The sequence below is a fragment of the Meriones unguiculatus genome, chromosome 3 (assembly GCF_030254825.1).
Source record: "Meriones unguiculatus strain TT.TT164.6M chromosome 3, Bangor_MerUng_6.1, whole genome shotgun sequence".
NCBI lineage: Eukaryota > Metazoa > Chordata > Mammalia > Rodentia > Muridae > Meriones > Meriones unguiculatus.
The window spans coordinates 177,821,371-177,844,027 of record NC_083351.1 but is presented as its reverse complement, the minus strand read 5'-3'; the positions used below and the strand labels follow the sequence as shown (position 1 = coordinate 177,844,027).

Sequence of the window (22,657 nt, the reverse complement as noted above, 5' to 3'; positions counted from 1 at the left end):
CACACAGACACACATAGTAGTAAGTTTCCTCTGACCTTGATTTGCATGGTGTGACGCATGCACTCACATGTGCACACAAATAGAGTGAATGAGTTCTTAAAAATGCTATAGCTAAATCACAGTCCAGTTTTATTCAAAGATAAATCAAGGCCAGTGAGAGGGCGAGGCCCGCTCAGTGTGATCCCTGAGCTCGCATGGCAGAGGGAGAAAGCCCGCTTCCGGGCTGTCCTCAGGCTTCCATCCGCCTGTGTGCACACACGCACACTTTATAATGAACAAACAAATGTAAAAAGAAACTGAGAAAAGTTAAAGGCTGGCCAGTGGCTTTAGAAGAGAATTCTTGTCCCTCAGAGATATCCCTTAGCTGCTTCCGTCTTGGTGGCTGTGTTGTGATTCGTGTACAAATTATTTGTTCTGTAAAGAGTAGGTCAAGGGGTGCTAGCTGCCGGCAGAGGACGTGGGGTGTAAGCCCAGGCTCCATGAAAGAGTGAGGGGATGGGGGAGGCTGGCTCTGCCTTGTGACTCTCCTCGCTGTGCTCACACGTGCTTCTGTGAGTCTGTGGCACCCTGGCACTCTCACACGGTTCCTGGCTGTACCGGCTCCAGGCTGCCGTGCTTTGTCAGAGGCACCGCTCTGGGAGGGGCTGTGACTGTCCCTTAGGGACACCGGCAGAGAGAGGTGGCATTCTAAATGAATGAGTTTTCAGAGCCTCATCACTAACCAAAGCTGATCCTCACACCCAGGTGTGTGTCCCTTCCTTCATGTGTAAGGATACTCACCAGGCTGTGCTGACCACAGGAAAGAAGGGCCATGTCCTGAAATGTGTGGTGTGCCCATGAGGACAGGCAGCCAGACACCAGCAGGGACCCTGAGGACCGTAGGGGCCCAGCACCAGGGCCTGGAGTGAGCCAGGACGTGTCAGCTGTCAGCAGCCCTGGGCTGGGACCAGATGTCACACGGGCGATGAGCAGTCACCACCCTCCCTGTCTGGACACGGCTCGTCACTCCAGAAGCCTTAGTGTCTAAGGGTGTCAAGCTGACAAAAGGCTGTGAGCGAGGGGAGGTGTCCGGCCTCCAGTGTGAGCTATTTCAGGGTTGGAATCACACAGCAGGTCCCCAGCCTGAAGGGCAGAGCTGCCCAGCCACAGCCCTGGAGCAGCCTGGCCCAGCTGCTGGGCATTAGAGGGGAGCCGCGCTGGCTGGCGCTGACACCGGAGCTTGGGTTAGGGTGCCCCTGGGATGGTGCTTTGGGGCTGGGATTTGGCAGGACTGAGTGGTGGTGGCTCTGGAGCATCCAGGAGCTGCCACCAAGGACAGTGGGTGCTGTCCGGCCTCCCCAAAGGCATGTGTAAAGGGCCGCCACAGGAGCAGGTTTTCCGTTCTTTTCTGCACATCCTAAGCTTGCGGGTGCTTGCTGGTTCCCTCCTGCCTGTGGTTCGTTTCTCTGTCGTTGGCTTGCAGTCACTGGAAAGGCACAGTAGGTAGACTCTCTTCAACTGCACTGCCTCAAACCTGCTGCCTCCTTCTTGAGTTCAAGGGAAAGGAATAGGAATAGATTGTGTTGCAAAGAATTGGTAGTTGGGCCGCTGCTGGCTGTGTTTTGTGCTCTGGAAGTACTTCCCAGAAGCCACGGCCAGGCGGCCTACCCTCACCTATCTTGAGAGCGCTCGCTTGGCTGGTAACCGAGCGCAGCAGCTGGCTGTGCCCCCATGCCACACAGCGCTTACACACTAATATTACAACGCTATAACTTCCAGCAATTCTTTCATTCTTTTTTTTTTTTTTTTAACTCCAGTGGTATTTTTCTAAGTAATTTCTCTTGTAAATTAGGTAATTACTTTCATTCAATGGAACATTCAGCGTTTTCTTTACATAAAAGTTCGAGGAAAGGTGGTGTTTTTTTTAACCAGCTATCAAAGCAATTTCATGAGCTTTGCTAATTGAGGTGGGATTTTAGCGCAGGACCAAGTGGGTGAATGGTTTATTGCTGGGGTTTGTGAAACAAATTGAGGAGGTTGAACCGCCGAGGCAGCTTCCCAAGGGGCTGTAAGCCAGTCTGTCTTCCTTGGCAGGAAGAGGCAGGTTTTCTGATGGTTCTCAGCTCAATAATGCTTCCCTTTACCTTTTGTTTATTTTCTTTGCCTCTGAAATCATTCCTTTTCCTTGTGGACCACCGAACCCTCTTTCTGTCAGTCACACAGGGCCTTGGCATATCATTGGCCCAACAGCAAGTGGCTGCTTAAATCCTAAGGGCTGACGTGCTTCCTGGGGGTGGGAGGGCAGTGACCCCTGGGGGGCAAGATCTCCCAGAAGCTCTCCTGTGCTCATGGCCAAAGAGCCAACTGTCTCTGGCCACTCGGTCCATCTTCCTTTTTTGCAGTTGTGTTTTTATGGACCACAGATGCGGGCGGAGAGGTGGCAACCACCACTGCCAACAACAGGGCATCATTCAGGCGGAGTTTCTTCCTCTGTGGGCAGGGAGCGGGGCCATTAAAGCTCCATGAATAACTAGGTTCTCCCAATGAGCCCCACTTCTAGTGGAACCTTCATGAGTGTGTCCTTGTCACCTCTGGTCTGTGAGTCCTTTGGAGTCAGCGTTGGCTGATCGCCTTTTTGCTACTTAAACCTTGACCAGTGGGTGCTTAGACTGTCGACGTGCAATGCTGGGGACCCAGGGCTGGCCTTTGTTTGCAGGGCTGAATGGGGAGGGTGCTGCAGAGTCTTAACTCTCACAGCAGCTCTGTAGAGAGAGAACTTTAACAGATCTGGCCACACAGCTGTATATGGCAGACCAGGATTCAAATCCATTTTTTTTCTAATTTAAAAACTTTTGCAAACTCTCACCTGCATTCTAATTCCTGTTTTCAATTAAACAAAACTAAAACCTGCCAGTACCATAGGGAGCTAACTCCTCAATTCTGCTCCCCCCTCCAGGTCTGCCTCCTCTTCCCTTGCCCATACTTACCAAGACAGGGAGGGCTCAAGTATTCTAGTGACTAGGAGCTGAAAGGCAGATGAAAAAAAAAGTTTAGGGGGAAAAAAAGACAACACATTCCTTGACAGGATTAAAATGTTAGAGTGTGTTAAAAGTGCAAACCCAGACATTCTGTGATTTCATAACTTAAACACAAAAGCAGAAAACACAAATAGCTGATGCGTATTATGGTTTATGGCAAAACAATTAAAATAGTTGAGACGGTGCCACCTGCCATCATTTCTGAAATACCTCGGTGGGCTGGCAGGTTTCCCAACCTGCCACGATTTATACTCAGTTTTTAATCCTTAGCGAGTTAAACTTTTGAAATTCTGGATTTTCTCCACATTTAAAAATAAAAGCGCCCACATATCATGAACTCTTAGTAAATATGAATTTCCTCCTTTTCCTCCCGGCCAGAGTCGGGTTGTTTTAGCTTGAATGGCAGCTGGAAATGACTGTAAACGAGGCATGACTATTTGTAGCACATTTGAATTTTCTAAGATGGGAGAGAGAGAGAGAGAGAGAGAGAGAGAGAGAGAGAGAGGGGAAGCAGTTTGTCCTCAGGCTGAGGAAGAGCTGAGGGAAGAGCAGACCTAGGGAAGGAGACAGGCAGCTGACAGAGCGAGGCTCTGGCTCTCTAGTCGCTGAGGGAGCAGGCTGTAGAACTGTCATGATTCCAGCAGCTTCAGTCTTGAAACCTGTCATTTGGGAGATTTTTAAATGTATGCAGAAGTAGAATGACTCCTCCAGGCACACACTGCCAACCACCTATTCATGGCAACTCTTGTTAGGCCGCTTCCTGTGGCCCGTTTGTGTGGAAGGAAGCCAAAGTTTCATCCATCAGTGAGCCAGGAGATTCCTCAGACACGAAGCATCAAAGGGTCTCAAGGAGAGGCTAGGTGTGGTGGTAAACTCCTTTAATCCCAGTGCTTGGGAGGCAGAAGCAGGTGGACCTCTGTGAGTTCAAGGCCAGCCTGGGCTACCTGGAGACCCTGTTGCAGAAGGGAAATCCAGAGATCTGAGGAGGCGTTCAGTGCCGAGGTAGCCTCGGAGTGCTGCTCTGAAAGCGGTGTTGATGTGCTGCTGGAAGAGAGCCTGGTAATACAACCCGAAATGGCGCCTTGGGTTGTTTGCTGTGAAAACATGTTTGCTGGGCTTGTTTTATTTTATTGGCCTTTAAGGCCTTTAAAAGACAATTTTCTCTTTCTGAACAGCATCCATGCTCTGGATAGCGCTGAAGTGGTTGCACTGTGGAATATTCAGCATTGTTTTCATGTCTGTCCATTAAGTGCCCGTGTCCACCTCCAACTGTGTTGTGACAACCCAGTGAGATTCTAGAAGTCTCCATGACACTCCCACTGCCACCCGAACCACTGTCCAGTGGCAGATGAGCTAATAGGCCTCTGCCAGGCGTGCCACAAACGCCGAGAAGAGCCCAGAGAAAGGGTCAGAGTCAGGGAAGTACAGTTAGTAAAGAACCCTTGACCAGCTATACCGAGCCGTCACCACATCCTCCTCCTCTCCCTCCTCCTCCTCTCCCTGCTCCTCCCTCCCCCCCCCCCCGCCCCCTGCGTTCCCGCCAGACCCAGTAGCTGGGTGTGCGGGTTTGATGCTTTGTAGGCCTTCTTGGGCCTGCAGTGTTCAGAAGAGCTGAATTGAAGCAGGAGGCAAAAGCTACAGTCAGTTACTCATGCGTAACCCACCCAGACATGCCGGTCCATGGAAGCCAGGACCAACAATCTGAGCAGGGAAACTTTGGTTCTGAGGTAAACCAAAATTTGTTCAGAGTGTATGAAAAGATTTGAATCAGAATGCTGATTATAGTTTATTCGTTCTGCAAAGAAACCTGCTGTTAGAGCTCTGCAGTGATACTAGGATGCCTTCTCAACAGTCTTTCCCTTAAGCCCAAAGTAAATATTCTTACGGCCTCTCTGCCTTCAGCAGGCAGCTCAGTTTCGGGGCTCTGGAAGAGATGAGGCTGTTTTACTTACACTCGGAGGTTGTGGGGAATTGGGGAGCAAGAACTGTCAGAGGATAAATGCTGGGACCTCAGCCCTCTGCACGGACAGAAGGGAGGTGGGAGTTTCTGTTTGGCTCTCCAGGATGGCCCTATCTGCAACAAGGACTGAGCATCAGATCACAGCATACGGCCATTAAGAATTTTCAAACAGAACCATCCATCACGAAGGCCTTGCCATAAAATCTAAATTCCTACATGTGCGGTCTCTCTCGGAGAATCATTCTCTTTAAACCACTGGGGGACTCTGAGTGACAAAGTTTAACCACAGGCAGAAGCCTGGAGGGAGCTCTTCCCAGGAGCCTGAGGGAGCTCTCCCCAGGAGCCTGGAGGGAGCTCTTCCCAGGAGCCTTAGGAAGCTCTTCCCAGGAGCCTGAGGGAGCTCTTCCCAGGAGAGCATGCCGATGTCTTTCTTGCAGGAGGCGCACAGTTGGGACTATCAGGTGCCTTTGCCCTTAGCTCAGTGGATCAAACTGTCACTTCCTGAAATTTTGTGATTAGATGACCCCCCCCCGTAGAGTTCTTAGAGGTGAGATGAGAGAAGGAGACTTTTGTCTGCTCTAATGAACTCCACAAATCTACAAATGTTAGGGTCATGTTGTGATTGCCACCAGTGCCCGGGGAAGTGCGCCGAGGAAGCACGCCACCTCCATCCCCAACCAAGGACAGCTCCTCTAAAATGTATTGTACTGTTTTAGGGGTGGCGTGTCTCACCTGCATCGGATCTGTGCACCACTTGCTTGTCTGGTGTGCCCAGAACTGGAGGAGAGCATTTAACCCGGAAACTAGAGTTACAGATGCTTGTGAGCTGCCATGGGCTGCATCTAAACAGGGGTTCTAGGTTATCTCCATGCATGTCCTTGGTTGGAGTATCAGTGCAACCAGTGTTCTTAACCACTGACCCATCCCTCCAGGCCATAGGAAATGCGTTTCATAGTTAGTGTAATGAGTGTGAGCTCTGCATATGGAATTGTATCATTTTTTTTTCTAAGACTGTGTTCTAGCTTCATTTCTGTTGCTGTAATAAAATAATCCAAACCAGAAGAAACCTCATAGAACAGGGGCGGGGTCATCTAGCTTGTAATTCTAGCTCACCTTCCACCCCTTGGAAGAGATCACAGCAGGAAGTCCAGACCTCTAGTCAACCACACCCATGGTCTAGAGAGAGAGGTGTGCAAGCCCCCTGCTGCTTGCTTACCCTCAGCGCCATTTCTCCATTTTCCGTTTAGGACCCTTGTCTAGGGATTAGAGCTCCCTACCTGGCCTGAGTCCCCCTCTAACACAGACACTCATACAGACCACCCAGGACAGATTGCCCCTCAGTGAAACGCTCTTCAAGGGAGTCAGACCTAACCGTCGCAGACATCACCGCGAAGCTGAAATGGCTCTGCTTGAACATCCTGCGCCCACCTCCTAGTGCTGGGATTGCAGGATCATCCGCCATGCCTGCCCCCTCTGAATTCAGTTTTTAAAACACCTTACTTGTCTTAGTATATCTCAAATGCATGTCACAGGGTCCCATGATGCTCAGTCCCTGGGTCAGCTCCAGGTCGCTGAGGGCTGCGCTTGTCCCATTCCCGTCTCCTCTCACACTGTATTAGTTCTTTTTCTTTTTCTTTTTCTTTTTTTTTTTTTTTAAGGACCAATTTGCATTATTTTGGTCTAAATTCCACAAGTTCTCTTGTTTGTTTTGCTATGAATTCAAAGGCAGCGTGCGTCCTTTAGTGACTGAAGAGGTTGCTGGAGCAGAGAGGCACTTTTGAACTCTAAAGAGAGGTGGGCCTGAGCCAGGGGCTCTTCTTCCTTTTCTATGAAGAGCCGGATAGACCTGCTGTTTGGTTTGGAGCCTATCCAGCCCCCGTCTCACATGCTCAGATCATATGTCTGAGCAGGACCACGGAGCACTGTGCTTACGAGACAAACTTGAACTTCATGTAATTTTCACCTCATGCAGTGTTCTTTTGCTTTCTTAGGTAAATCATTCAAATTACAACTTCCCATCTCAGGCCACAGTGTCCTCATCCTCGTTTAAGCTCGTCTCCCTGTGGAGAGCAGCAGGTCCTGTGCACATGGACACACCCTCCTCTGTCCCCTTGAAGCAGGAGTCAGGAGTCCTGGTCCAGCCCTGACATTTCCCAGCTGTGACCTCGGGCTGGCCGCAGGACGTTAGAGTCGCAGGCCGGTCTTTTTCTGCCTCCTGAGCACTAAGATTAAAGATGTGCCACCATGCCCGGCTAAAAGCTGCAGATGCATGAAAATCCTGGGGGGACAGTGCTGTGCGTGTGCAGAGAATCGTGGTGTTTGGAGGTAATGAACCTTGTATCACTGTAAGGTTGGATGTGTGCACACACTGTCGGAGTCAAAGTCCTTGCAGGGAGGTGCTTGCCTTCCACCTTCCTTCAAAGTGGAAAGCCTCTGCAATTGTGCTTTAGCGAAACACAGTACTGAAGTTTCTGGGATGTGCTTTTGATGTGTAAAGAAGAACACTGACCGGGGTGTGGGGCTGGGGAGATGGCTCAGGGGCGCTGGCTGCTCTTCCAGCAGACCCAGACCAGTTTCCAGCCACCAAGTCAGGTGGCTCACAAGTGCGTGTAACTCCAGCTCTAGGGGGTCCCTCTTCTAGTCTCCAGTGGCCTCTACACACAGGGTCACACACATGCGCACTCGTGCACACACACAGCATTAACAGGTAGAAAATGTCTCATGATGCCTTGTGTAAATGGATTGTGACTTGTGCTTGTGTTTGCTTGTGTTTCAGAAAACGTTCCAAACACTAAGGACTCCAGTCCGGTCGCTCCTCCGCCTCCTCCACGTAAGTTTCTGTGCAACTGTTTCCGGGCAGCCCCTGGCCTGTCTAGGGATTGCTGCTTAGGGAGACTGGCCAAGCTGATAGGGCTCCTGGACCTGCTTCCCTTCCTCCTCCCTCTGCCCTTTCCTCCCACGCTTTCCTTTCCCTCTGCCCTTTCTTTATTCCCCCTCTCCTTTCCTGCAGCCCCCACCTCTGCCGTATTAAAATCTTAATTTCTTGATGTTCCTGACACACGCAGCCTAGGCAGGAAGGCTAGAGTGTCTCTTTATCACGTTAGTTGTGTGCTTTTTCTGGTGTGGCCTAAGCCCTGTCATCCAGCAGGGATGGAGCTTGCTTCCAGGCCTGCTCACGGAAGACTGCTAAGGAAACTCATACTTGAGTCCATCTTTAGGCAAGGGCTGGGAGAGCCAGGAGGGCAAGAGAATCCCAGCACCCAACACCATTGATGCAGAATGATGGGGGTAGGGGGGAGCCATGCAGGCCACTGTCATTCTGTCTGTCGTTAAAGTGGGTTTCCGTGGTTACCATTGGCACAAAAGCAGGGCTCCATCTTGGCTTCTGCCCACCCACGGTCTTCTAGATGATGCATCCCTGTGAGGGGAATCCATCTTGTTTTCTTCCCGGGGACTCCAGGACCTGTTTCCAGTGCTGACCCAAGACACACACAGCACTCCTTTCTCTCTCTCTCTCCCTCTCTCCCTACTTTTCTTCTTTCCTTCCTTTCTTTTCTTTCTTTTTGTTGTTTTGTTTTTTAAGACAGGGTTTCTCTGTATAACCCTGGCTGTCCTAGAACTCACTCTGTATATCAGGCTGGCCTCGAACTCAGAGATCCGGCTGCCTCTGCCTCCCGAGTGCTGGACACAAATCATTCTTTATAGTACTTTCATAGAAAGTCTCTTTTGTGTCCTACTTGGCTTATTCCCAGATAGAACAGGAGCACCATGCTCTTGGTAACAGACACATTCTTTCACCCTCAGTGGGCTGATTTTCAAAGCTGGTACCTCTTATCTTTGGAATTTCAGAATGTTTTTACTAAAAGCTTTGGTCATGCTAGCCTTGTGTTGCAGGCACAAAGCCATTTGTGGCCGTTTTGTGTGTGTGGATTAGAGTAAGCTCCATGCCTGACAGAGCCTGATGGATGGGTCTGCCAGTCCCACTTCCTGGCTCTTCCTGGCTTCTTGTTCCTTCCCAGGACTGCCTCATCCCCTGTTCCTCCTGACTGCGGTGAGCAGGGTCACCGCGCTTCCCAGAGTGTGAATGAACGCACAGCAGGCGTGCGCTGGCAGAGCTCGGCCATCCACACGCCTTCCATCCCTTGAATGGCTGAATCTCTGTTGGTGTGCGTTCAAAAACAAAGGGATTTCATTTCTAGAATGATGGAGTGGAAAGAAAGTGTGTGGAGAGAATTTGCACTCTCAATGTACATTATTATATACTATTATATATCATATGTAATCGGACTTTTATCTTACCAAACACTTCCTTGCAAACTAGTCCAAACTCAAAGATGCTTCTTCTTCAATGAAAGGAAAATCCCAGTTTCTGTGAGTGGAAATCAGTTTTAAATATAAAAGCATCTTTGCCAAGTAGAGGAACAATTAGCTGTCATATGTGTTTTGCTGACCATACACTGACCTAGCAGCCCACTGAGAAGAAATTCTCCTCACGGAACCGAGGCTTGGGAAGGTGTCAAGGGGCAGGTTGTATAAACGAGGCGGTTCTTAAAGCTTGCGGTCGGGGCTTCCTGTGAACTCGGTGGCGTGTTCTGATGCTCAGGAATGATTTCATTCTGTTCTCTGTCCTTTCTTTCAATCCCTTCCATCTTTCATACTCTGAGTGTTCACAAAAGCATTTCAGAGTTGGCTAAGGCCGATTCCGTGTGGTGGGCGAGTCTCTGTTCAGCAGTGCTCAATAAGTAAGAGGCAAGGAGTCAGATTCTGGTAGTGGAGGTTTACTTTTATCTTAAGACGAGGTCTCACCATGCAGCCTTGGATGGCCTGGCCCCTATAGACCAGGCTGGCCCTGCTCTGCCTGCCTCTGCCTCCCTCCCAGGCGCTGTGGTCGAGGGTGTGCGCCACCATAGCCGTTACTCTGCCACCTCAAGGATTTCACCTGTGGGTTTTTTAGTTACCTGCATTCCAGACCACAGGTTTTAAGTGTCACAAAGCTTACAGATCTTCTGGAGAGATGGCTCAGTGGTCAGGAGCACTTGCTGCTCTTGCAGAGGACCCCGGGTGGATCCCAGCACCACGGGGTGGCCCACAACCCTCCAGAACCCCAGTGCAAGGATAGAAGGAGGTTCAGCAGGCACACACATGCTACACCTGAGTGCAAGGGGGTGTAAGAGTCATACAGACAGTGACGTGAATAAGCTGAATTTTTTATTGAAAATGTCTTTGCTCAGAATAAATTACAAACAGAATATTTAAAAACCCAATCGATCCATCTTTTTCTTTGTCAGAAAATTTGCAAGTAACAGAAGGTAGAGTTTAATGTAATTATGGTTTCTGATCTCACTAGCCAGCGAAAAACTGAGGTGTACGGGACTGACTTACATAGAGTGCGTGTCTTTCCCCCTCTTCCAGAGATTTTCCACGGCCTGGACACACTGACTGTGATGGGCATCGCGTTCGCAGCATTTGTGATCGGGGCGCTCCTGACGGGGGCCTTGTGGTACATCTATTCCCACACAGGTTAGTGACGGCTTGCACGTCCAGGCACCTGCCACACAACAGACATTCTGCATGTTTGTTGGGTGTGTGAAATAATAAGCAAAAGGAGGACATGGGTTCACTCCTTGTATTTGTGAATTTGGTGTAAATCAGGTTGTGTAAAGATATAACTTGGTGCTGAGAAAAGAGATGTTTCCCCAGTTTTGTTAGCTGCAGTTACAGTGCTGGTGACGTTCAGCTTCTAACAGAGCCATTGTGTCACAGACTCTGAAGGAAGTCTGTGTAGCAGGACTCATTAGAACTAGAAAGCAATGGGAAGGACTTTGGAATAAAATGGTGTGGCGAGGGAAACCAGGTTCTCAGCACCACAGCTGCCGGGACAGTTCGCGAGGCCCAGCGGTGTGCTCAGCCCGTGACTCTTAAGCACCATCTCCTGGTCCTTGACTCCTGATAGCTTTGAAGAACAAGATTCTCCTATGTCCACAAGGTTTAAAATTTCAAAATGCATTTTTATGGTTAGAAAGACATGAACCGTGAAACAAGAAATTTTCAAGCTATGCCTCCCCATCTCTCCTTCTGGTTTCGGTGTCCCCACCGGACAGCTCCAAGGTTGAAACGCACAAGCCTGAAAAGAGGGCCTGCTCAGAGGCCGGACAGACACGGGCCTGGGCGGAGGGGGGGGGGAGTACCAGCTCGGTGAGGAAGGAGCGCCACCCTGCCTCAGCTTTCCACAGCTCAGGAAGGGAAATATGCTGACCTGTCTTGTAGTCTCTGCTGTGAACCTGGGTAAACCGTGCTAGGTCCATTGCTCAAGGGCAGACCTGAACTCATTCTTCATGGACCCAGTGAATCCTTCTCCTTTGCTTCAGCCACTCAGCTGGCCTCATCAGGCGGAGGACTGGTCTGAAGGGAGCCTCGGGCATCATCATATGTTTAGATTTTCTTCATGGATGTGCAGGTGTGTGTGAATATCCCCATGATTGTGCACGTGTGCATAGGTGCACGTGTGTGGAGGCCCAAAGCTGACTGAGTGAGCCGCCGACTGCTGACTTATATGCTGAGGCACAGTCTTTTGGTGAAGTGGGAGCTGCCAGCTGTGCCGGGCTAGCCAGCCGCCTTGCCCCGTGACCCTGTCTTTGGCCCTCGAGTGCCGAGGTGCCGTTAGCCGCCAGCCTTCCCTGGATTTCACAGAGCTCTGGTGGGTTCTGGACCCCAGCCCCTGTGGTTCGGCAGCTAGAGCAGATCCCTGAGCCCTCTCCCAGCCCCTGGGTCTCTGTTACTTGCTAGACAGAGCCTGATGCTGTTGAGAAAAGCATGGGACACTGAGCCCTTCTGTTAGCCAAATCTTCTGAGTCTTTCTTCACCAGCATTTCCACCTGAAATGCTGTCCCTCGTGACAGAAGCATTAGAGATTGTAGCACACAGAGAGGCAGGCCTTCTGGGCCCAGCCTGGGAGACTGGCCCTGCCCAAAGCCAGCCTAGTGGCAAACGCTTAGCGGAGTTTAATAATGGAGCCGAGAGTCCTCAGAAGTTGTTACCAACCCGCAACCTTCGAGTGACATGTGTTTTCTGTCAGAGAGAAGGAAGCTCTGTGTGGGATGGTTCCGAGCGTTGCACAAATGCCCATGAATCACTTGAAGAGCTTTCTTCCATGTGAAAGTTCAGAAAAGCAGCCGAAGGGACAGCTTTTAGCAGAGTAGATCTTGGAGTAAATAATATTATCTCAGCAATACTGACATGTTTAGATCTCAAAGTAATAGTTCTTTGCAGCTTTTTCCAGCCTCCTGCATGGAGGGGGTCCTAGGGCGCTTGGCAGCCTGTGCTGTCTACTGGGAAAGAACTTGAAAGTACTCCAAGCAGACTGTAGCCCCGAGGGTTTTCTATGGGGCTGGTCACCCACAGATGTTTTCCGTGTGTCCACTCAGCCGCTGGCTGCCTCTGGCCTTAGAGATGCCACCGAAAGCCACAGGGTTTGTCTTGAGCTAGGAAGCTGGGAGCAGGCTCCATACAGGGCTGCTGTGGTGTTCACCGTGGAAGCCCACCCCTGAGACCCTCTGGCAGGTCCAGACTTGTCCACAGCATCAAGCTTGCGTGCGCTGTATCCTGCTCCTCAGCCCCTCTCATCCAAACAAAAGCCTCGGAGGAACGCTTAAAGCATTGCTAATACAAAATGAAGTTTGCACACAGATTAAAGACAACCAAAAGGCCTTCCAGAAAACAGTTAGTGTTTATGCCAACTCAGAAACTAAAAGGCCTCTTGACACTGCCGTTTGGGCTTGGGACGGCACTCCAAAGTTACTTTTCTGAGTTGTGGCTCCCAGTTCATTTTATGCACAGCTCACACTTAATCTTAGTGCCGGGCACACAGAAAGCCAGCCCAGTTCAGAACCCAGAAGTTTCTGACTGGGTCAGCCAGCAGCAAGTTTGGGTGGACGGGGATGGTCAGAGGCTGTGGCCAGTGAGCAGAGACGGCCATCCAGACACTGACTCAGTCCTCTTAACTTCCACAGTAAGCCAGCTGTGGACTCGGACCTTATATGGTCTATTTGGGGGTTCAGGCGGCATCTGCCTCTGTGTGCAGAGCAACCCTTTGTTTGTACGACTCCCCCCCCCCCCCGCTTATGTTTTCCAGCCTTTTCACAGAACAAAACAAGGCACAGATTTGAATTGTGACGCCTCACTCATGTCCCTGGGGTAGCTTTTGGTCCAAAGAAGTAGGGTTCTCACTCTGTCTGAGGCAGCTCCGGGCACAGTGAGATACCTCCTTCGGACTCCCTGCATTCTGTTTGGAGAACCCTGTTTTAAAACAGTCTCACAGGGCACTGAGAAGAGGTCGTGGGGTAGGTGTGGTTCTCACCGACCTTTCTCACCTCTGGTGACACATGTCCCAAAGTCAGAGGCGTTCCCCTGTGCTGTTTCTAGGAGGACGGAAGCTCTTGTGTTTGCTCTGTAGAAAGCCGTTTTAGTTTTTGGATGTGACAGTGTCACACCCAGACTAGTTCTACGGGACTCACTGAGACAGCAAGACCCCGTGGACTGACGCTTTTCCTCTTTCCCTGGAGTAACATCTTTTAGAAACTCTTGTCTGGCTCTTTGGGAAATTAGCTCTGACGTCGCTAAACAACACGAATAGGCTGCTGCCTCTTTTTTGGCTGGGATCTTCTCCATCAGCATCCTGCTGCAGAGAGTGAGGCTCTGTTTCTGCTCTACCTGGCTGCCCGGCTCCCTCCCCTAGCGCAGAGGTTCTCAGCCTTTAATTCAGTTCCTCATGTTGTGCTAGCCCCTAGCCATAAATCATTTTGTTGTTACTCTAACTGCAACTCTGCTGCTCTTATGCACTGTAATGTAAACACCTGACACTCAGGGCATCTGGGCATCTGCTGTGTGACCCTGGGAAGGGTCGCGCGGCCTCCCAAGGGGTTTCACCCACAGCCAGAGAAGCCCCACCCTTGTGAAACAATACAGAAATCTTGGCTGGATCCATATTTACCATGTCTGTGGTTATGACTACTAATGCTAGTCACAACTGGGCCACTCAGTGTGATAGCTCTGTTATTTCTGTCCTGTGTTTTGGGTTTTCCGAGGAGCAAGAGCATTTCTTTGCCTCTCTCTGTCCCACTCCCCATTAGTTTAGCTTTTCAGACATTTATCACTTCTCCATCTGCTGCCGGCCAGCTGTTAGGATCTCCTGATAGATCCTCACAGGCCTCCGGTCTCTTCCACAGGAAGATGCTGGAGCTGGCGCAGCACTCAGGAGTACTCACTGTCCTTCAGACAGCCTGGGTGTGGTTCCAGCAGCTGCTCACTCTCTTCCTCCCCTCTCCATAAAGCAGCTGTGAACACTGGACCTGCCTGATGTGTCCGTCCTGCCTGGACAGTGCTGTCCTCTTCTGTCCCCTTCACCTCCATCCTGGAGGTTCCCATCACTTCTCTGGATTACAGATGTCTTCCGGCTGATGTCACAAGCCTCCCTCCTCAGTTTAAAGGGGGCATAGGAAAGGTGTGTTCCCTTTACGTTGTGAGTCTGAAATACCCTCATTTTATAAACACTTGATGAACACGGTGTAGACCCTGGGCATTTTCTTCTGCCTCTAAAGATGGCCGCCAAGGGCTTGGAGACCATTTGGACTTATATTTCTGATTCCCTCTACGTATGCTGCGTCTTTACCTTCTGGAGTCATCTTGATTAAAGTGTGTTTTCATATTTTGTGCTGGGAATTAATTGTATGTTCAGCCTAGAAATCCATTCATCCATCTCTATTTCTCCTCTCCATCTCTTCCCTTCTTCTTAACTGATTTTTTAGGAGTGGGAGATACAGGTAATCTCAGCACAGCCTGTGCTGGCCTTGAACTCACTCTGTGGCCCTAACTGGCCTCAAACTCGTAATTCTCCTGCCTTAGACTCCTGAGTGCTAAGGTGAAAGGCACATGTCACCTGGCTCTCCCGTCGTCTTTTTCTCTTTCTTTCCTTGCCCCTGTTTTCTGCATTCACTCATTGTATGAATTCTTTGGAAGTTGGAGCTCTTAACTAATCCTCCATTTTATCTCTTTCAGTGACCTTTGATACAGCCTTGGATTTTTTTTTTAACTCTAAGAACTATGAATTTCCTCTGTTTTGTTCTGTAAAGCTCTGTTCTTGTCCTGTGCCTGTTATCGGTCTGAAAATGCTGCAGAACTATGGAGGTTCTAGCCCTGTGAGCTTCCTGAGGCTGAGCTGAGGTGCTGTTTTATGGATGAGCTCCAGGGTCAGCCTGCATCTTCCCTCTGGGCTCATCAGGTTTCCATGACACAGGCCTTCCTGTCTCCCACCTGCAGGGTACAGGTCTTGCTGTTCCAAAGCCATTAATAAAAAGTGCTGACGTAGCAACAGGGAGAGGAACACACGAGCTTCCTGGGCAGGGCATGGCACTGACACTTTCCCCGAGTGTGGACAGTTGTACACCATTTTCTGGAGGAAGCACACGAGCGGGCTGTCACTAGGCCACCAAGGCCACTCTGCTTCAGTAGGTGTGAGGCCCCAATGTCAGCGGAGCCCAAAGTGTGCTCAGCTCGACTCCCAGGCGCACACCCCTGCTCTCAGCTGTGTCGGGGCATTTCCGGCACCTCAGTGTCACCCTCTGAAGGGAGTGCAAGCCCCTCCTCCTCCTGGAGAAGGATGGGCAGGTCCTAGCCCAGCAAGAGACAGAGGAAACTCGGGGAGCCATATTGCTTCTGGTACAGCAGCCTGCTCCACTCCACCATGTAGGCCGGAGCACGCCTCCTTCTTCCGTGTCTCATGTCTCTGTAGCCTGGGCCTTTGAAGCCTCTGTGACATGAATTAGCTGTTTGTCAGCCCTTCCCCCTGATGGCCAAGGTCTGGGTCCTCCAGTCAGCCGCCACCCCCCCTGTCCTCAGCAGTGGCCTGTGTTTTCTCGCCATCTTCACTTCTGTCGTGTTTGGCTTCGGGGGTTGGCCTGTCGTCCTGGTGAGATTCAAGGAGGGGTGCAAGTCTGCGTGTACCTCTTGGCTAAGTCTTGCCCTGAGTGGGGTTTGTTGTATTCTTTTAATCGGTTTTTTAAAGGGAGTCCTGTTGACCTGCTTCCTCTTAGCACAGGGAAAACAGGCCGGACACCAATGTGACGGCTGCTGGCGTTCTGCAGCTGCAGCCTGCTTCCTCTCCCATTCCCTGTCACACACTCAAAGCACAGGCCCCTAGTGCCTTCTCGTTGTGTTGCTTAGTAGATAATAAACCTTTTAACATGCATTTTTTTCTCACTAATCTCTGGCTTTCTGCAATTCTACTAATCCTTCCTCGCATGCAGTGAAACTCTGCAGTTATTAAATGCCAGGCGCTGCTCCGGGCCTGGTGTCATGCTTTGAGCAGCCGGGCCCTCACCTCCTTGTACAGTCCACACAAGAAGGAGGAGAACGGCTGAGCAAACTGGCCGTGAGCAGCGGTTGTGGGGAACCCCGGGTAAAGCCGAGGCCAAGCCCCAGGCCTGGCCGCCTCAGTGTAGACGTCAGAGGGCCTCACCCGCAGGCTTCAGGAACCAGCCCCGAGTCTGGGGTAGGGCCAGAGGTGGGATCACGGATGGGGGTTCCCAGGGACAGACATGGGAAGGTTCGAGGCAGTCGCCTTAGCCCTCTATTTTTAGCTATTCTGAAAAGATTGAGGGGCTTTTCAGCCACATTCACGGTCCCAGCGGGCTTACAGCACCTTGCGTTCCACTGAGACCGCTGTGCTGAGCCTCAGGCCCTCCCAGCCCACCACCTACGGAAGGTCCCTGTCACCCTAGCAAAACCTGACACTCTAACAAGCCAGGGACACTATCATGGAGAGCAGAAAGCCAAAGGGTGGCCGCAGGGGGAGCAGGAGTCTGCGCTTTAGGATTCTCACGATGAGTTTCACTTCAGTAGCTCCTCTATCTCACAAGAAATGGGAGGGGAAGCTTTTTCCAGTTTGCCAGGGGATGAAAATAAAGTTCTAAGGTTTGGTTATGTTGAGAAATAGTAGGTTTTACATGTGAGAAGGCCGTGGATCAGACGAGCTAGTCTGTGAAGGGGCTTTCTTCTTTGTTTTACTAGCAGTGTTATTGTCCTCCTGGAGCTCTCTGCCTCACATGCTGAGCCAGGGGCTCCCTCATGAACCAGAGCTCACGATTCCTCCAGTCCGGATAGGACCCGAGGCGGGGTCTAGGACATTTACGCTCAGGCACCCAGGCAGAGCTCTCCGGACAGTGCATTGAACTGCGGTGGGCAGAGCTAGCCCCTCTCCCCCCGGGACACACCCTGCAGTCTGGAGTGTAGCGCTCAAATTCTGTTTTTGGGATTTTCCTTTAGGCAGCATTTTTACATTCCCAAGACGAGTTTCCAAGACTATAAGTTACAAGGTCTTTTTTTTTAATGGGCACTGATTAAAATAAACTGACACAGCAACAAATCCTATTTGGCAAACACAGCAGGAAGCAGATCTTCCTGGGCAGGACGCCGTGCTGACAGTTTCCCCGAACATGACTCACGAGGCCTTCGCCTGCTCCGGAAGAGACAGGAGCAAGGCCACCGTGCTTCAGCCTCAGAGGTGCTCTCAAGGCCAGCGGACCCGAGGCAGCAGGAAACCCGCCAGCGTGCCGTGGTCCAAGTGGGGAGAGGCATGTTTGCAGTGAGGTTCAGGAATTAGGGGGTTAACTCAGTTTACCCAGCCAAGTCCGAGGCCTTGGGTCAGGCTCCAGCACTAGATGGACAAGCAAACCAATGAGCCAATGCATGGCCGCCTGAGCCTTCTAATGGGTGACATGAGGATCCAACCGGGAATGATGAGCATGTGGTTGTAAAGGAGTGTGTGTGTGTGTGTGTGTGTGTGTGTGCGTGCGTGTGCGCACGCGCGCGCATGTGTTTGTATGTGTGTTTTCACATCACAATAGTTAAGGACTGGAGATATATGGGAATGTATTTCAGGGGTAGGGCCTGTCATATGCAAGGCCCTGGGTTCAAACACAGAAGGGAGAGAGAGGGGAAAGGGGAGGGGAAAGGAAGAAAAAAAGACTAGATTACTTTGTAGAAATAATCTCCCGTTTAGGAGGAAGTGACTTTTTGGCACAGCGTGACTTCCCGCCCTTGAGGGGCAGCGCTGGGTGAGGGAAAGAAGACTTTGAAGCTCTTGCCTGCTCCTGGGGAGCATTGACCCTTCCCCTCACCATCCCTCCAATCCCAGAAGGAAAGCTAATTAGAGGAAACCGTGCATGCCAGGGCCTGAAGTGCTCCGCAGCTGGGTGGGGGAGGCTGAAACCCTCTGGACCGGGCACATCCTGCAGAACTGCTCTTTGCGGGTAATGTTCCGAGGGCCCCCAGGAAGGCCTGGACAGCCAGGCCTCCAGGCCCCGCTGGCTTCCAGCTCAGAGCCCTTTCCGGCTGCCCTGTCATGTGTTAATGAAGCAGAAGGGGGCCTGCTTGTCGCTGCTGGCTGAAAGTGTGTACTTCAGAAAGAGAGGCCTGGATGTCTGGGGGCTTCCCACGGGGGGGAGGGGGCTGCAAGCAAGCTGTTTGTGCAGTTCCCTTCACTTTACCTAGGGCCTTGTTTAGGCCAGTTTTGCTGGAGAGACTTGCTGCCTGGAGGGCCTCTTGCACAGTTAAATGCAAACCATGTGTGTGACCCGAGCGGCCCTCCCGCTCCAGAGCATTGCACACTTGGCACAGAGAATGGGTTGGGCTATAATGCGCTGGGGTGTGTAATGGTGCTTCCTGTGCTAGGAGATCCTCACACTGAGCTCAGCGGAGCCTCAGTGTGCCAGGCGGCCCCACACGCGCGGTCGGCACAAGCCCCAGCTCCCGCTCCTCAGGCCGGCTGCACGCTGGGCACACGGGCCTTTTGTGCTATAGCCAGGGCAAGCTGTGAGCATCACCGGCCCAGGGTCCAGCAACGCATTCAGGCAGAGGCCTGGGGAACAGCTCAGCGGTTTGGGGCTCATGCCTCGTGTGTGCAGAATCCTAGGTTCTGTCCCTAACACATCGGTGCGCTGAACCACACCAGACTGTCACCTTACTTAAAAGGTGGTACTGACCTGCAGTCGATTCCCCGGAGTGGGTGTGCGGCTCCCGGCCGTGAGCTGGTTAGATGGTTGTGCGGCTTCACCGCTGCTTAGGAGTCACCGGGGGTGTTCGAGGGATGCAGGCTTCAGAGGCCAGGGCAGCTGTCCCCACTGTCACCAGCCCCCAGAGACCCTCGCCACAACTGCCAGGGTGTCCGGCTCACAGATAGAGGAAGAGGCTGAAAAGCCACTAGAACGAGGCCCTCCAGCCAGCCCGCCTGTGGCTGAGAAAGGGCAGGGGAAAGGCCAGGCAGGCGCTCCTTTTCAGCTCGCACATGGCTAATGTGTCTGTTCCCTGCAGGGGAGACGGCACGGAGGCAGCAGGTCCCCACCTCGCCCCCAGCCTCGGAGAACAGCAGCGCGGCCCACAGCATTGGCAGCACCCAGAGCACGCCCTGCTCCAGCAGCAGCACGGCCTAGGCAGCGGGGCCCGTGGGGCAGGCCAGGCGGCGGTGCCGGGCCAGGCGGCGGTGCCGGGCCTGCCAGCGGGCACCCGCAGTGGGAAGGCTTCATCTGGGGTCCCCGTAAAGAGAGAGAGAATTTCATCGGACAGGTGGCCTGCTGTGCCCACCCCTCACCACAGCCCGTGGAAATGCGACCCCTGCGACCCCTGGACGCCTGTCACACACCAAAGCTAAGCTGGTGGCCTCCTCCTCCGCCAGCCCCTCGCAGGATGGGGGTTCAATGTGAAACACTCCGGTTTGTTTGTTTTTAATGCTGCTCTGTCCAGGTGTGCAAACATCCATTGTTTGGGGTCATAGGTTACAGAGTAAGAGGAATGGTGGGAGGGGGCAGCGGGAGAGCAGAGCCAGGGCGATGCCAAAGATGGAAAGAAGCGCACCCTCCCCATCCCGCCTGCCCCTCCCCTCAGAGCCCACCTCTCACCCGCCACAGCTTTCTGGTCCCCTGTGTAGCTTGCTGGCCTTGGGGGCTGCCACTGTCAAGGCGACATTCCTATCTTGGGCCAAAATGAATGCTGACTCCAGTTCCCTCCTCACACACACCAGCTCCAAAGTGCCTCACGGCCAAGTTTGTTCATTCTTACAGGAAGATGGAAAAGGGCCACAGTAAGCAACAGATTTGTGCCGTTTCTGATATTTTGTCCTAATAGTGCTTAAACCCCAGGGGGTGGGACTGGGTGGGAAGCGGGGGAGCCAGCAGGGTGTGCCTGGCACACGGGAACGCACAGCCCACTCCCGCCTTTAAAACAGTCTACGCTTCCAGAGTCGGAACTTGAGTTCTGTGTGGTAGGCTGTAGCGTCAGACTCTCTGATGAGCCCATGTAAAAGCCTGGATTGCCCAGGGCATCTGGGCATCTGATCACGTCATCCGATCTGCCCCGAGGATGCGCAGACAGGGAGAAGGGCCCTAACCTCAAAGTTTCTCACAAGAAAGGGGTTCAGGTGCGCGTCCTCACGAACCCCATGACGCTGCCCTGACGGTAGCCGAGCCCAGGGCCCCTCTGTGCAAACCAAACCCCAGAGGGTCAGATCTACTGCAAATGAAATCACATTGCTTTCCCAGAATCCCCCAAACAACTTAAGATTCCATAAATAGAATGGCCAAGATCCTAGGCTGAAATACTCTGGGCAAACCTGGCCTGTGCAGTCCGCGGCTGGGCCTGGGCCTTCATGAAGGAGAGCCTCAGCAGGAAGCCTTGCTGGTGGAGACAGTAGGTGAGCGGGCTGGGCGGGCCCTTAGCCACCGGCTGATCGACTGGACGAATGACGCTGGATAGCTGTTGTTCAGTAGTGAAAATTCACACCAAAGCAGCTTTCCTCCCGGGCTCAGAGCCTCAGGCTGATGCATTGAACGTACTCCAGATTTCCACATGAAAGCGGATGGTGTGAGGCTAGAGAGAAACACCTCAGTTCATGGTTTCTAAATGAGGGAGTCATTGTGGAGGACCCAGATTACGCTACCTGTGTTTAAAATAATGCGCTTTGCCTAACCTTCAGCAGAATGTAAGAAGTATAGTCTATGTATAAAAAAATGTTTAAAGATGTCTTCAAAGAAGACTAGAGTCTTTAAATCACTTATAGCTATATTTTACTACAAAAATTCTGTATAAAGATATATTTAAATGTTTTAGAGAAATTTAAGTTACTCCATATGAAATGTTTAATTTCAATTACTGTGAATTCTTCTAATCAGTTCTTTGCTTTAAAAAAAAAACAGAAATTGCTATGGGAAGGTATTAAAAGATGTCTTAGATGGATGGGTTAAAATGTTTGTAATATATTTAAATGTATATTTTTGAGAGAGAGACTACATTACCAATGATTTTATAAATAATCTTAAATTAACTTACAAATTTATAAGTTTCAAACCAAAAAAAAATTTTTTAAAGAGAGAAAGAAAAAAAATCTATTTCCTTGGATCTCATTATCAGAAGTATTATTCAGCTTGAGAAACCCGATTCCATATTGGAGAATGAATGTCCTCAGTATTGTGACGTGCGAAGCCGGGCGTTTCCCCAGTGTCTGTGACAGCGTCTGTGACCACGTTTCCCACGGCTTCGCCTTCACAGATGTCACACGAAGTGCAGGCTTGACTTTCGCAGCAGACTTGGCGAGATTGCTTAGGCCGTTGCTGTGGTCTGGCTGAACCCACTCCACCTGCGAGGCCTGTGCTGTTTCCGCTGGCCACGCGCGCGTGTGGTCACAGAGGCCGTTTCGCCTTGATGGCCACAATGGGCTGCCCGGAGTCGGGGAGGCACGGTGCGTGCATCGCACTCCGGCTCCTCACGTGGCGGTGGCGGAGAATTTTCTTCTGCCTGAGCTGGTCGCGTGGCAGTTTTTTCCTAAACACGAAATGGCCTTTCGCTTGTCTGGTGATGAGCTTGTAAACCCATTTCCTGCGTGTGTTCCCGGCAGGCTTGCCCGAGTGTGTGGGGCATACAGGCGTGTGTCCGTCGTTTTGTAACTACCTCATGGTTTCAATGATAAGTGTACTGCTGGCTGAGTTAACAGAGCACATTTTGTCGGGTGAGTTGTGTGTGCAAACCTTTTCTTAACCCTGTTTGTCTTATCTGGGGGTTCATTCATAAAACTGACAGATACTTTTCTAGGAAAGACTATTACCAGTTCCAAATGCAATACTGCTCCTGGTGTTTCCTGAGCGCGCCTGGTTTGTCACTGTTCCTCGTCTGCGAGGGTAAACGCACCCTGAAAATCCCTGTGGCCAGTTTGAACACCCCTGCTGTAACCTTCCTCTGTTCCCCGAGTCTGTGTCTTTGTGAACCTGCGTAGAAGTATAGTTTTGATAACCACAGTTTAAATTCTTTTATCTGTGCATAATAAAAAGATATATATCAGTTATTAATTCATGTCTGATTGGTCATCACTAGCTCCTCGCCTTGGGCTGACACAGCTTTGACTGAGCCTGCTGGAACAGGGCCAAGGGGAAAGGTGACGGCAGGAGGGACCAGAGGGAGCAGAGAGGGACGCTCGGGGCAGGAGTTGGCCACCCATGCTCCTGCCGGAGCCAAGGCCTTTAGGCTCCACTCCCCCCTTTTCCCTGTTCACCACGTCTGCCTGCCACTCCTTGTTCCCGTAGCCCAAGGCTGAAATTAGGCTGCGGATGCCCCTCCTGACACCATCCCCCACTCACTACGC

The 22,657-nt window shown here is 51.5% G+C and overlaps 1 protein-coding gene across 1 annotated transcript in view; it reads left to right on the top strand.

Annotated features, from left to right (window-relative positions):
• Positions 1-22,364, top strand: part of Tgfbr3 (transforming growth factor beta receptor 3) — a 123,241-nt gene extending 100,877 nt beyond the window's left edge. The window contains exons 15-17 of the mRNA XM_021637895.2: positions 7,754-7,807; positions 10,390-10,497; positions 19,342-22,364. Coding sequence (XP_021493570.2) covers positions 7,754-7,807; positions 10,390-10,497; positions 19,342-19,460 — 281 coding nt within the window. The 3' untranslated portion in view covers positions 19,461-22,364. The remainder of the gene's footprint in view (positions 1-7,753; positions 7,808-10,389; positions 10,498-19,341) is intronic.
• The last annotated feature ends 293 nt before the right edge of the window (positions 22,365-22,657 follow it).